At 25.8% G+C, this 16,903-nt stretch overlaps 1 protein-coding gene across 1 annotated transcript in view; it reads left to right on the top strand.

The window, feature by feature from the left end:
• LOC123265791 (calcium-activated potassium channel slowpoke) overlaps positions 1 to 16,903 on the top strand; it is a 400,630-nt gene that overhangs the window by 151,756 nt on the left and 231,971 nt on the right. The window contains 1 exon segment of the mRNA XM_044729712.1: positions 8,161 to 8,252. Coding sequence (XP_044585647.1) covers positions 8,161 to 8,252 — 92 coding nt within the window.

Here is a 16,903-nt window from a genome sequence, read left to right as displayed (position 1 = left end):
ATGTGTTTATATTTTTATTGTTCAATTAATTATCACTAAAATTTAAAATAGAGTAGGCAAAATTTACCATACACAAGTAATATTTTATAACTGCATCTAATTTAATTATTAAAATTTTTATTGTCTATAAAATAATATATATTTTTTGTAATACCAACCGCGAAACTTGGATTTTCGAGCTATAGTTAGGAGGGGTAAAATGAATGATATCTGATTATCTATAGTTGAGTCTACTTTTCACGCACACGTAAGGATAATTGACATCTCTCTCTCTATCCACAGATTCGGTAGAATCTGGCGCCAAGTTCCGTTCAAATCTGCTGTAAACGGAGCGCCAGACTACCGACTGTGTTTACTGTAAGCAGAACGGTATTTTGAGGTTGCAAAATTTTATTTAATTCTACGGTACTTTTTTTTCCTAAATTGTATATTATAACAGTAATTCATACTTTATTTGACTGTTATTAATTAATTATATTCACTTATAACAATTAATCTACTTGAAATTATTAAATTTAATCAGCACAAACTATAGCAACGCAAAAATTTCGATCCTGACTTTTTTTTCGATGGGCAAAGTGATCTGCCATAGACTAAATAATTCGAGAATGCATAGTAATCCTTCATTAGATGGGAAACTACAGTTAAAAATAGATATTTCACAGCTTGCATCTACGCCCGCCAGGGTGCGCTGGAATTATTTTTACATAAACTGTAGTTTCAAGGGGATAGTTTGCTATAAAAAATGCAACCAACGCGAGATTTAATTAAGTTGGTACCAATTGTAAATTTTTATTATAATTACCACGGAGCTTAGATAGATCTATCTAAGCTCCGTGATAATTACAAAAAATATTAAAATCCGAACAAAAACAGTTTCACCGTAAAAAAATCGCGCCAAGTCCACGTTCATAAGACTATTAAGAAAAAAAAATTTGTTTTTTTCTTTACAAAAATATATAAAATAAAAAAATTAAAAAATCCAAGTAACCGATATGATTGTTTATGATTTTCGGAAATTAAAAAAAATTTTGTTATAAATTTAAAAATTAAGAAAAAAATTTTGGAACGTCCTTGGTGTGCGTCATTGTGTATTTCAATTTTTTCAAATTTTGCAACCGCGCACACTAAATACGTTCCAAACTTTTTTTTTAATTTTTAAATTTGTAACAAAATTTTTTTTAATTTCCGAAAATCATAAACAATCATATCGGTTACTTGGATTTTTTAATTTTTTTATTTTATATATTTTTGTAAAGAAAAAAACAAATTTTTTTTTCTTAATAGTCTTATGAACGTGGACTTGGCGCGATTTTTTTACAGTGAAACTGTTTTTGTTCGGATCTGTCTCTACATTCTCGCATGGATGCTAAAAAGTACTATAGGATATTTAGTTTCGTTTATTTCTACAATCATCCACTAGGGAGAGTATGAATCGAAAAAAAAAAATCTTGGCGACAAGTCGATTCTTGTAAACAATTTTACTAATATTTTAGTTTGTCATTTATTTACGTGTGACAGTTCATAAATGAATAACATTTTATTTGCATTCTCTCAAATCCGAGTTTCGCCGTTGCTATTACAAAAAATTTTGTTCGATACAAATCCGCAAAGGTTGGTATTTTGGTAATAAACGAAGTGATGACACTCGTCTGAGATTATAAATACATTCTCAACAAAACCTCGTACGTTTTATCCGGTCTCGCTTCGCTCGACCGATAACAACGTACTCGGTTTTGTTGAGAATGCACTCATAATCTCAGCCTCGTGACGTCACTTCAAGCTTACCAAAAGACCTACCATTGCGCATACGTATCGAAAATAACTATTTTTTATGTTTTCTATGACTGCCTTTTTTTGAGATTTTTGCGTAGTCTAATTTTACTTCAATTTTATCTTTTTATTCACGCAAATAACTAAATGATATGTGTATTTATATTTAAATAGTTTTTAGTTCAAATTTACAAAATCAATCGAAGTTTTTTGTTCACTTTAACAGAGTTTGATTGTTTATATTTTTTATATCAGTAAAAACTCAATCAATTTTTACTTATTATTTATAATTTTGTAATATATATTATTTCGATGTAATAAAGACTGTTTGAGATAGGATTTCTTGGTGGCATGAGTTAGCGTTGTGCATTAATAATGAAGTGTAAATTGAAATTAATCAAGGGGCATTTATTAATAAACTAACAATGAATTAATTTATCAATAGTTATTTAATTACATATTATTATATTATATTTTTTAAATCGTGATAAAACTGGCGTTTATTCAATTATATTCCAATAAAATTTGCGAATTCTTTCATTAAACTTTTGTTTTATTAAACTTTAAGGTTTTTTAAATTGATTGTTTATTTCTTATGAACAAATGTTGTGATATTTATTTATTTAGAAAAATAAGTATCAGTAAATTATTTTCTTAAAGACTATGCATTTCTAAAATGAATTTAAATATCTAAGCGGTTTGAAAAAAAAGAATATCTATTTTTACAATCGATATTTATAAAATATCCCGTTATATTTTAGTCTTAGTAATTGGTGTTTTGAATAAATGTAGCTTAGGGCGACAAAAAAAAATAACTATTTTTTTTCGAGATTTCGATGAAAATAGGCTCTAAGGAAAAATTATTTAAGTGATCATGAATGAATTTATAGGTAGTTTTGACCGGAGATTTTAAAAGCATAGTTATTTCCACCGGCCCCTATAAAAATATACGTCAGTTTTTCATATTTTAAAAGTTAGACAAATGTTGAATAACATCTAGAGATCAAAGAATCAAATTAAAATTTTTAGAGTATACATAATTTTAACGTTAAAAACGATAAATCTATGAGAAAGAGAATTAAAAACAAAAGAATTAATTTTGGCTAACAATAGAAATTTTTGTCAATATTTATTTACATTATTATAAGCAAACAGACAAATAGCTTTACTTGAATAATATAATAATTATTAAAATCAATTCGACCAATTCGTGAGACAAGAACGAATTTTTCAGACAAAAAAGTACAATGTTGGTAATTTTCAAGAATATACGTTCTTGTGTCAGGAACATGAATTTTCAAACGAAGTGTTTTTTTTTCTCAGTATACTTTTTCTTCTTAGTAGAAGACAAAATTTTCTAGGCTTATTGATTTTAATGAACTCAAATAATTCTTTAGAGCAATAAAAGCAAGAGTACATTGTTAATAATTTTCAAGAATATACGTTCTTGTGTTAGGAACATGAATTTTCAAACGAAGTGTTTTTTTTTCTCAGTATACTTTTTCTTCTTAGTAGAAGACAAAATTTTCTAGGCTTATTGATTTTAATGAACTCAAATAATTCTTTAGAGCAATAAAAGCAAGAGTACATTGTAAAAAAGTTGTGTTGTGATTTTTAGAGTAAAATGAATTTACTTGATTTAGTCCTTCCAAAGTAAAATTTACTTTGAGAAATATTTTATTTATATTATCATCAACAAACCCTGCGAACTGAATTCTTTATTTATTCATTTATTGTTTTGTTAATAAATACTGAAAACTGAATTCTGTAATTCTATGGATAGTGTATGATTAAACTGTAAGAATAAGTCATTTTTTCATATGGATGATTCTAGACAGGATAATTGGATAAAGTTGATTAAAGATAAAAATGATTTTGAAAGATTTCGTTACATTGATAGAAACATAGGAACGGTTTTGAAATATTGAGCGATGATTTGTTCATAAGATATAAATACGAATTTTGAAAATTATACACTGAAAAAAAATGTTTATTTTCTTATCAAAAGTCAGGAATAGACAGCGATTTGTTATGACTACAACATGATATTGGTTAATGCAACGAAATGGCCTTTGTTACAGTGAGTAATGTACAAACGTTGTTAAAACAAATGATGTTACTTGATAAGAAATTTAATACATACTTAATCCCAAAGATGAACCTTTAAAATATCTCGTCACCCTTTTGCTTTTAAAAAATTAAATTTTCAGAATCAAAAGAGTTCGCAGTTTTTTTTAATCAATTGATCAATTATTGAAGTCAATTGTAAAAAAAGTATTAAACACAAAAGCTTTTCTAGAATCCAATTTTTTTTCTTTTATCTAGTGGAGTGAACTATCAAATTACTTTATTCATCATTTTTTCAATTGATTTGTTGGGATCTATCATACAATACTTAATATCAAAGTCACCTTGAGGTTTCTAACATGGTAATAACTGACTCGTGGTTTACGTATAAAAATAAAAAAAAAAATTTAGTTTAAATATTTCTAATTTTCGACATTGCAAATAAATTTTTGTTAATTTTAGTTTATTTTTCATAATAGTAGTCTAAAAATTTTTTAGAATGTTGGGAAATCCTTAAAATTGAACAATAACTTGAATAATTGATCAATAGATTGAAGAAAACGGTACTTTTTTTTCAGATATAAAAATTTTATTTTTTGAAAGTAAAAAGGTGACGAGATATTTTGAAGGTTGATCCGTGGAATCAAACGAGTATTAAATTTTTTTATCAAGTAACATCATTCGTTTTAGAAATATATTCACATTACTTACAATAACAAGTGCCATTTCGTTGCACTAACCAATGTCATTTTTTGTTGTTATAATAAATCGCTGTGTATTCCTGTCTTTTTTAAGACAACAAAATTATTAATCCTGTGTAAATTTTAACAAAATCTTATTTTTCGTTGAGTCCTTATTTTCATATCATTATTATTACGTTACCGAAAATATTTGTTCATATAACTGAAATTTTTCAATGCTACCTAATAAAAAAGTTCTCATTTATTTAATACACATACGAACGTCTATATACGTATATTTTTACGGCTTGTAGAAAATGCACGTCTTTATTTATTATTTACACAATAATTTTAATAAATATAATTTTGTAGATCAATAAAGAAAACAAAATCGCAATTCGTAAAAAAATAAATATTTTTAAAGTTTAGTATTCTGTTTAAAAATAATATTTTATCATAGGAAATTTTTATAATATATTTAAGCAATTTTGTTTTCGACATTTTGTAAAAAATATATTATTGCTCATTAATTAAATAATATCACCATTTTGCTGATGTGACGCACTCGGTAGTCTAGTAAAATAGTCACGATATTTATTTGTCAGACTACATTTGAAAATACATATGAACATTATCAAAATAAGTCTAAACATTTTTAACACGCACTTACATCCAAATCTTCGTTAGTCACGTTATTTTTATTTATACTTTTTTATTTGCACTATTCTCGATGATGAAAAATAACTTCATAAGCTTAATGAGATGATTGATTAATCCGTGACTAACGAAAGATTCATAAATGTTTACTTACATTTTTTTTTAAAACCACCATAACAACAATAATCAAATCATCAATACACAAATAAAATTTGATACAATTTATTTATTACATTATTGTCATTAATTATAAAAAAAAAAAAATTGTCGATGATCGGGTCATACGTTAATATTATGATGACTATGAATTTCAATAGTTGATAATAACTTAAGTATCGCTTATTGATTACAAATTAATTTAATATACTTGATACTAGCTAATGTCCCAAGAAATGTGCTCGTTTTTTTTTTAAGCGCCGCTGCATAAAATATTTTTATTTATAATTGTATATTTAAATATTTATCATGAGGATTCATGAATCATTTATTTTGCTATTCATTCTGTTTTTCTTTTTGTTATAATTTAAATTATCATAGCAGTTTTATCTTTATAAATATACAACGTTACCATTTGAATTCATTATAAAACTTTATTTTTTTTTTTTAATTACGTAATTAGGTATGCTATTGAATTCATAGCAACTGCCATAAGTCATTAACTGAAATGAAATATTAAATAGGCGAAAAAATTAATAAGTTTTTTGGATTTTAAAAGTTAAAAATTTATTAAAAGCATGAAAATTTTATGATAATGATAGGAAATGTTTTTTCATTAAATTTTCATGAAATTAATTTCCAGTAAAAATTAATTAAAAAATTACGGTGCTATAAGAAGTAACTTGAATCCTTCACGAATGTATAGTGTACTTGACTTCAGAATCTGTGAAAAAATTTTTTGATACAGCACTATTATTGTCAATTTTATTATTACTTGAAAATTTATAAAAAAACACTATACTTTGTAATTGAAACTTATTTCTGTGTAACTATTGCAGAGTTATGAAATATAATAATGATTTTCAAATATTTTCTACCATTTCAAATTTTTCATTAAATTAGTTTGGTTAATTATATTGTACTGATATCTCTAGTTTTAATTGTAAAAATTATTTATAGATTATATCTATAATTTTAAAATTTTACTACCTTACTTTATATGTCCTCATTTTGTCTGATATAGTTTTGGTTCTGAGCTCATATATTATATATAATCTATTGAACGACTACTTTTAGTGAAAAAAAAATAATAAAAAAAAATAAAGGTTTTTGTTGACGTATATGTTATGTCCGAAAAAATATAAAAAATAATCGAAGTATTGAATGAGGACAACAAAAAAAAAAAAATAAATGTTATTTCGACTACTTTTATATTTATTGAAGTTAATGATTAATTTATTCAATTAAATGCATACAAAATAAATTGATTCATTGAAAAATATTATCTGCACTGAAAAAACAACTTCTTGATTAAAAAAAATATATTTTCTTTGAAATTTCTCATAAAAAAAAATATCAGAATATTTTGAGGTAAAAATTTTATCTCTAATAAATAAAATTTTTCTCTGCTATTTTGAACAAAGAAACTATATCTTGAATCAAAGACAAGAAATTCTTTACGCAAGATTACCAGCTGTTTTCAAAATAAGTTTCTTGAAAAAATTATTTATCATAAATCAAGATAGTTTTAAATTCAGTATACAAATTTTGATACTAAAAGTAAAGTTATCAAAAACAAAGAAAATATACGGGAGAGCGAGTGATTTGTCCAAATTAAGAAGCTTTATTATCAGGACTCTTAAAAAATATCAATTAATATTATTTACTACAGTTGCGAGACTAAGTGCCCATATGTTTGTATAAGTTCATTAGTTATGACGTAAAGTTAATAAAGTTTGGGGTATTTGAATTTATTGAAAATAAATTCAAATTGAATACCGATGCGAGTTTATGCGCGCATAAAATATCGAGGGCGGACATATCTTGATTGAAAAATATTTAGAATATTTTAATAACAATCATAAGCTTATTGAAAACATAATACAGATAGTTGTCTATATTATGTATTTTAATTATCAAGTCTATTCCTCACAAATAAATAAGTAATAATTCAATTTGAACCACAGTGCGTGAGTGATGAGCATAAACGACTAGACGCCAGGATGACGTTCATTCATTTTTCATAACTTGTTAATATTAATAATAAAAAATTTGTGAGTTAATTATAAGTAAAATGATTTTACAATAAATGAACAATCTTTGCATTGAATATTCGCGTGCAGACTTTAGTGATTAGATCATTAAATGCTCCCTCTATTCACCAATGTCTTGATTTAGAAAATACAAATCTTATTCAACTTCATTATTTTTTTTAATTGATAAAATTGTGCAATTTTAGGTGTTAAAATAAAATATTGAAAAGTGTAATGTGCGTAATTATTAAAATTGAATTTAAGAATTCGGGTATTCATAATTTATTCGTTGAGCTCTGATTACTTATATATAGTTTAATACAGCATTAGACGTGTCGGCACTTGTAGTATTATTTTTAGATCCGTAAGTAGGCTTAGGACTAGGTAAAACCTTATCCCAGGCATTGATAAACTAAATAAATTAGCACAGAGTGATTAAAAATAAATATTTATTAAATAAATATGAAAATGGGTCACAGTACAGCACACTGATGATGAACTTTGGGTCATTTTAGTCTAAGCTATTTCTTATATCCCCTCACATTTTAATAACTCCATGTGCAACCCTCTATTGATTTTTATTTCCACACTTTTTTTATGTTCCTTTTACTTATATATAAATATATATTAAATAACAACGATATCTAATGATGATGACAAATTAAATATTTGACTGTTTGAAGACAGATAAACGTGACTCGACATAATTGACAATAAAAATATATCAATAAATAAAAATCCTCTCTAATGTATATTGATGCGAGTGTTGTGTTTTGTTCTATCACGTGGTGTAGGCCATATTCGCCAGTTGTATCCCCGAGATAATTGACCTGATCGGGACGCGAAACAAGTACGGCGGCACTTTGAAGAACGAGCGAGGTCGCAGGTGAGACACAAACCAATTAGCTTCCCTCAAAAAAAGTTAAAAACTAAGTAACCACTACACCAACAATGTTGTTTAATCCTGTCTACTTCCTTGAGAGTGCCACCCTGTCAACTATCTTTCAATTAACCATTCATTTCTTTTATCATAATTTCGATTTATTCGTTTTTATTATTTTATACTTTTATATCATCTAAATTATAAACTTGGAAGATTTTTGAATCAATTGTTCAGATAAATTATGGAATTATGAGAACATATTAAAAGAAATGCCTGAACTTATATTTTTAGAGACCAGAATTACATATATTTTGTCAATTTTGATAAAAAAGAAATCAATAATTATAATTACTGTAATATTTTTTACCAGATATTTATGTCCATTCTCAGAATGTTCATAGAAAATTTCAAGAATAAAAACAAAATTTTTTTTTCAAAATGACGACTGTTTAAAAAAAGAGATAAAATCTTTTCAAATTTTTTGAAAATGGTAAAAGTCAAGACTTTTAAACAACTCGGATAGGGGCTGCAGAGGAATATATGGAGAAAGTTAACAGAAAGTTTCAAGTAATTAGGATAGTTTGAACTTGAAATATTATGTCAACCACGATAAAAAGTAGTTCCAAGAAAAATTCCGTAAATAATTGAAATTTTGGAAATTGTTTTAAGGGTTATATTTTTAAAGTTATAAGAATTAAAAATATAAAATAATAATACTAAATAGTTTCTGAAATCTCGGTGTCTGAAATTTTAGATTGAGTTATCATACTGAAACTAAATTTATTACTACGTCATTTTTATCAATAAAATATTTCTGATATCGGGTAATATAGTTACAGCGAAAATGTATTATAAATATTTTGATATTATTCTTATGATGATTAAAATTGATTTAACTTAAAGTAAATTTTAAATGGTAAAAGTTACGCTTATAACAAAAACTACCCTCTAAAAACTTTTATTTAATGTCATAGTTCGATTAAATGTGAAAATTATAAATCAATTTAATCATACGCATCATTGATTTATATTTTTTTTTTTTTGATGACTGAAACTTTTTCTGTCATTTAATAATATTGCCCAGGTTTTTGCAAAAAAGTAATTTTTTCAACTTCAAGAATTTTCATGATTATTGGTAGATTTATATTTGATACTTTGAAAATCAAGAATTTCAATTACAATTATGATTTGAGTTTTTTTTTCTTTTAATATTTACCAGAGGTTATTTTTTTTATGTAGCGGTTATCATGATATTTATATATAACGGGTACAATTACTAGTAGCCCACAGAAATTAGTCAGTTTTACCCAGTTTGGATGTGCCAACTGGAAATAAATCGAAAAATTATAATTTCTTAAAATTTCGATATCAAGTAGGTTAATATGACATTCTAACATGCACGGAAAATAAATTGTGGTAGTGGCAACAACAACAGTCGTTCCATTTACCGCAGGCTGTAGTATGACCTGAGACAACTCCAAACTGTGGGTAGATTTACTCCAATATTGTAGTTAAGCGTTAACTGTAGTAAAAAGTAAGATATGCTACAGCATGCGGTATTTGTAACTCCAATTGTAGTTCAATTTACTTAATATGCGGTTAACCAATTGCATAAAAATAAACGGTATATAATCTAAAATTTTTATAGTTTATAATTAAAAATTATTTACTGAGTTATTTATATATAATAAATATGGTAATTATTTACAAGTGGGGTTCATCCATGCTGGGCCATAATATTTTTTTTTTTGATCAAATTGATCATTTTTTTTTTAATTGTTTGTTTTTTTAGGTATTTTTCAAAAAAAAAAAAAAAAAAAAATATATTAAAAACATCAAAAAAGATGAAATAGAAACTTTATCCAAAAAAATGAGAGCCAATTTTTTTTCCAACTTTTGATGGCAAAAAAGCTGTCGAAATCTTTATTTTTTTCTCTCACGACATTTTTTATCATATATACGTCGTAAAAACAAACAGAATAAAAAAAAAATTAAATAATGTTAATGCTTCACCTAGATATGGCCAAAAATAGGGTGGACCCTACTTGTGCATAATTACCCTAAATATATTTAGGTTTTAAAAAAGTATGAATTTAAAAAAAATGTCTGTATTTTTTTTTTTTAATTTTTTATTTTTATAAAAATAGAAGGATTTATTTGTATTAAAAAATATTTGTTAATAATTAAGAAATCATTTATTAGAGACCAGTTTTTAGTATTAAACAAATATTTCTTAGTATTTAAAATAATTTGTTTGTATTTAATAAATCTGATATTAATTTATTAAATATTAATAAATCTTTTTAAATACTAATAAATATTTGTTAAAGTCTAAAAAGTGGTCTCTAATAAATGATTTGTTAAATATTAACAAATATTTTTAACTATAAACAAATCCTTCTATCAGTGTGACGTTTAGTATTTTATTTACAGATGATTATTTATGAGATGCTATAATAAACGAGTATACTAACAAGAGACTAACCCTATATTGGCGAAATAGCGGGAACGGTTCCTTCTGTAGTACTTCCAACTCCCACGTAGAGTATTTGTTATTGCAGTGTGCAGTAGAATTTACCGCAAGATTGGAGTAAATTCAGCTTATTGACTTAGTAAAATTTGACGCATATTTAGTAACTGTTATCACTTATATGATATTTGTAACTACAGAAACATTTACTGCAATCTTGTAGTAAATGATACTGCACATTATTTTCCGTGTGTATCTAATGGCGGTCTCAATTTGTTTATAAATAATAGGCAAACAAAAAAAACGTAAATTAAAAATTAAATATCTCTGAAAGTATTAATCTGGAGAGTTGAGTTTTCACATAAAATATGTAGAGTTTAAAAAAATCTACAATTTTGCTTTTGGGTAAATTCCCGTCAGACTGATAGTTTATTAGTTATTAACAATCGAAGTTTTATAATTTATAAGTTTTATAAGCAAATTGAGCTAGCACGCTAGCACGCTAGCAAGCTGAAAAATCAACCGATTTCATTTTTGATTTTTTCCACATATTTCTGGTAATAAAAGGAACATTTTTTATATTTTTCAAAATTTTTATCTCAAAAAGTGGATTTTTAAAAATAAAAAAATCGCTTTTTTTTGGAAGCCAATATCTCCGAAACTGAATTTACTACAGCACTCGCACCTACTCTAAAAAATCTAGAATTTAATTGCGAAAAACTTGGCTATTTTGAAAAAAATTAATTATTGATTGGGGTCAAATAATAGCGAGTTGAACGCGAGCGGATTTTCGATAAACCGAGCGCGTTCGCTACCCGGATTGATGGTAGAGAGGGAGCTTGGTAACAAGCAGTTGTACCGTGCTTGGGGAGCCGATATCAGTTGAGCACTACTGTTGAGTTCCCCCTCTATCATCAGTCCAGGTAGCGAACGCGCTCGCTTTATCGAAAATCCGCTTGCGTTCAACTCGCTATTATTTGACCCCAATCAAAAATTAATTTTTTTCAAAATAGCCAAGTTTTTCGCAATTGATTTCTAGCTTTTTTAGAGTAGGTGCGAGTGCTGTAGTAAATTTAGTTTCGGAGATATTAGCTTCCAAAAAAAAGCGGTTTTTTGATTTTTAAAAATCAAATTTTTGAGATAAAAATTTTGAAAAATATAAAAAATGTTCCTTTTATTACCAGAAATATGTGGAAAGAATCAAAAATGAAATCGGTTGATTTTTCAGCTTGCTAGCTCAATTTGCTTATAAAACTTCGATTGTTAATAACTAATAAACTATCGGTCTGACGGGAATTTACCCAAAAGCAAAATTGTAGATTTTTTTAAGCTATACAAATTTTATGTGAAAACTTAACCCGCCAGATTAATACTTTCAGAGATATTTAATTTTTAATTTACATTTTTTTTGTTTGCCTATTATTTATAAACAAATTGAGACTGCCATTAGATACTTGTTAGAATTTCATATTAACCTACTTGATATCGAAATTTTAAGAAATTATAATTTTTCGATCTATTTCCAGTTGGCACAGCCGATTTGGCTAATTTCTGTGGGCTATAGATTTTTCAAAAATTTTCATGTATTTAATATGGATAATATTAAATAGAGACTTATTGATATTCAAATTTAAATAGGTTACATTTAGTTATTCAAGAGTTCTTAGTAACGTATTTAAAGTTTGCTTATATAACTATGTTTGTTTAAAAAAAGGGATTTAAAAAGATTAACATATGCAAAATATACTTGTGTCGAGTAGTTGAATCAAACCATTCTATATATTTTATCGTTCCAAACATCGTAGATTCTTCAACATATTTTTAGTAAATCTATGAAAAAATAATAAATACAATAATATTAAGGTCCTATTGATTCAAAATCCAATAGTCATTAATTTAGGTGATAAAATTATTTTAATTATAAAACTAAGAATTAAAAATTTTCAAATAAATAAAATTAATTGAGACTTTTGTACATTCATTTTCTGAGTAATTAAACGGTTTTCATAGTATTTTAATCTGAGCTTTAATTTCTATTATGTTGTGTTTTATCTAACTGATTTTTTTAAATTTTTATCCGTATACTGACCTACAACCTCTGACCTTAACTTCTGAGTATCTATATTCCTCTATTGTCTTTCCCTATATGTACAAAGACATATATAGCTCAATATATGTCTTTACTTTTGCACATGTTCATTCGATAATATTTACTTTGTTCTATATCAAGTGTACAACCCTCCCCCAATCACTACCACAGAAACTAACCTACACCTAGCAACTGGTGTTAGCTTGTTTGTTCACACAGACGGCACTTAGGAGAAATACAGCTGTTTATATATTTTTTTTTGTTTATGTAAAGATTGAAGACAAGTTTAAAATTTTTTTAACTTAATAATTATTTATGATCAGTTCAATAAAATTTCTGTAACTTTTTTTTTAATAATTTAGTGGAAAAATAACTGTTATTAAATGTCATGTAAGATTATTTTTAAACTTGACATATTTTTAACCTTGCATTAACCATGAAAAAGTGGTTGTTCTTTCAAAAAAGCTAATAGTATTGATCTGATAATATTATATTATGTGACTAGTGTACTAAAAGAGTGTTTATATAGCGAGCGCAATGTTTTAAGCGCGGGTCGCAGGAACACATGTTTGGGCTTAAGGTCGAAACTCTTAAGAATCTATTTCGATTCTCCATAACTTATTAAACGTCTTCAGTCTGCGCATGTGCGCCGATGATTCGTACTAAAAACATTCCGCTTGGTACATAAGGACCACCTTAGTAATTTAGCTATGTAATATATTATTTTCGAAAGCCATTGATTTATTAATAAGCAATTAAAAGAAATCGATTTATTATTGAATAAAAATAATATAAAAATTAGAAAAATGAGCTGTACTTATCTTAAAGTAACGTCATTATATGTTTAGCATGTCCTTTGTTTTCTTCAGCATCGAATGCATATATAAGTTCAGTGTTGTAAATCACTTAAATGTTCATAACATTGATATTTTAGTCATATGTTATATATAAATGATTATCGTTTTCGTGTGCGTTATAAAATATGAAAAATCATATTTTTATTATTTGACAAAGGAATAATAACTATAGTAACAATAATCAATAAATACAAAAGAAAATGGTCTTTGTCGCAGGCTATGCGTTTATTTATAAAAATGAATATGACAGTAGTTCAGTCCGTTTTTATTGATATGAAAAAGCTATAAATCGTCAATAATACATAGGAATAAGGAGCTCATCAAAAACGATCATAGATTACAATCACTAGCGTTTTGTTATAGCTGATTCACATTGTGATAGTCAAAACCAATTAACGGCAATAAATAATTTTACTCATAATTAAATATATTCGAAATAGAAAATAATTGTTATCCTGCCAATATTTAATGATTTTTATCAATAAGTTAAGACTGTTTTTCGAATATATTTTACTTCATCGACACATAATGTGCATAATGGTGGTGTGCCTATAATATAGAATCAATAAAAAAAAAGATACGAATTATTACATTGACGCTTTACACAGTATCACAAAAAATAATGTTACCTGTTTATGCTCTTCTATTGATTATATCTTATTTGACTTATTCTTATTATCAATGATTTAAGTAAAAAATTCGTTTTTATCTTTTGAATATAAAACTGTTTAAGTTCATTCATATTGTAAGAAAGTTCGCAAACAATTGAGAGAATGGTTATTACTCGCTTCGGGACTTGTTCTATAATGTTTGGAATAATGTAAATAAATAGTCTATTGTGCTGATGAGTGAGGATAGACTTTTTGGCAAAGACTACATTAACACCAGAAATCACCGATAAATAGTGCCAAAATACAAACGTTAAGTTTGCGTTCTATTTTATTTTCTTTTTTACGATCAAAAGGTGCCAGAAATATTTTTTCTTGTATAAATAAATATAATATTAGCACGTGTATGAATAATAACGAAAAAGGGTTTTCCGTGAACATAAAAAACGTTTTTTGAAAAATCATATTTGGAGATAGATTTTTCTTTTGCAATTATTTGATTTATTAAGAAAATTCACAGGTTTTCTTCATTTCTGAAAGTAAAATACGGTAATCCCTCTGATTTTTTGACTTGGATATTTATAATAAAGAGTAAAGTAAAATAGGATATCATTTTTAAATAAAAAGTGTTTTCTATATGCTAATAAATTTATTCTAACCACTTGAAAAATATGAGACAACTTAATTACTTTAAAAAAGAAAATACCGGAAAAAATGGTTATAGCAGTGCCCTTAATACTTTTGCATAAAGAAGACTGCATGCCAAAAAAATAAATCACAATATCCTCGACATTTAAAGCTCAAAATGATAGTATGGTTTTGTAAGCCTATGTACTTATTACATTGAATATAAAGTAGTTTTATTTTGCATTTAAATATCTTATATAATAGAAAAAAAAAAAAAAACATTTTTTTCTCCTTTTGAATTTCAAGACAGTTCATTAATATTCTATGGAATGATCAATTTATTCGATGAAAATAGTGTAAATGAATATCATTTTAGAAAATGCTTATTTTGTGCAAGATATTAATTTTTAGTTTCTTGACTAATTTGTTTTCTGATTTTTAGATATTGTTTGAAATCTTATCTTTAATTGCACAGTAAAAAATTTTTCGTCATTGTGTAAAGTGTAAAAATTTTTGTGTAGAATTTAACATTTTAATGTGTAGAATTTAACATTTTAGTATGTTGATTCTACACAGATTGTGTAAAAAAAAGTCATCAACACAAATTTTTGTGTTAAATTTGACGAAAAATTTTTTACTGTGTGTGATACCGAATTCACAAAGACTAAATAATTATCTAACAATAATATAGTCGTAATATAAATCCAATAATATAATTTAATTAATATTTTTAAAAATTCAAATTCTTTGATTTATGTAAAATTACAATGAGTATCAGTGTACCAGATCGTTTTTTAATAACATTTAACCAATTCAGAAAATGAGATAAAACCTGATGGAAGAAGGGAGTGGGAAACCGAAAAATCTTACGTGTCGTTAAATGGGGGTAAGGAGGGTCAAAATCGCAAAAATCGTCCTTACGTAAATAATTAATGGCTTCTTAGCTTTATTTATTGTTATTGATTCTATTTTTACATCGAGTATTAGTATTTTTTATTTTAGTCGTTAAATTAACTCATGTAACTTCTTAGCTCGTAAAAATTGCAACTTAACGTAAATAAATTTTTTTTATATTTTTTTTCCACTTAATTTTGTTTTATTGTAGTGAAGATTGTAATATTTAATGAAAACTGTGTTGACTTCAATTTTCCATTCTAAATGTATAAATGCAAAGAAAACAATGAAACATTTTCCATCACTGATGTAACAAAATTATGTGTAGGAAATTTGTGTGTATATTTTGTCTATGATATATTAAGCGTTTACCGAAAAATTACACAAAAATTCATGTATTAAATGACGCAAAACTTTTTATTGTGCAAAAAACAATACTTAATACTATTAATAACGATTATACTTCTTTAAATATAAATTTACTATCAAAATTTTGTATTTATATATAGGGTCAATCGATCTGTAAGAATACCCAATGTCTGGCATAAAATTTATGTTTTTTTATGTTCACAACAAACCCCTCCATTTTTAATGCACTTTATTTTTCTAACGTCAAATATAGTTTAGTTTACTGACTATTCCGCAGCTAAATTTGGAATAAAACATTTTATATTTATAAACTATACCAGTAAGAGCATTGTATAAAACTTTTTTAATATTCTGGTACCATTTGTTAGTAAATAACATAATATTTTTATTGCATAAGGTGTGAAAATTTTTCTTATAAAATAATTTAATCATGTACAATAGAAGAGATACTCTGTAATGAATAATGAATGAAAAGACATGTCAATATTCACTGATACGTGTTAACGCGTATGAATTTTCTCAATAATACCGGATGAATAGCTATCCTCTTTACTTCGCTCATTTTAACTTACACATACTTTATTGTCTATATTATTTTTGTACATTATTATTTTTATATTTTTTTTTCACTCATCATTTTTTTTCATAACCGCACGTATCGTTAAATCGATCCAATGGATAAACTTTACCTTTTCAATTGAGCTATTATCGTGCAACCCTCAAATAACTCTCATGCCTTT

This window comes from Cotesia glomerata, linkage group LG5, assembly GCF_020080835.1.
Source record: "Cotesia glomerata isolate CgM1 linkage group LG5, MPM_Cglom_v2.3, whole genome shotgun sequence".
NCBI classification, from domain to species: Eukaryota; Metazoa; Arthropoda; class Insecta; order Hymenoptera; family Braconidae; genus Cotesia; species Cotesia glomerata.
The sequence above is the reverse complement of the archived record's forward strand: the minus strand, read 5'-3'. Positions and strand labels throughout refer to the sequence as shown.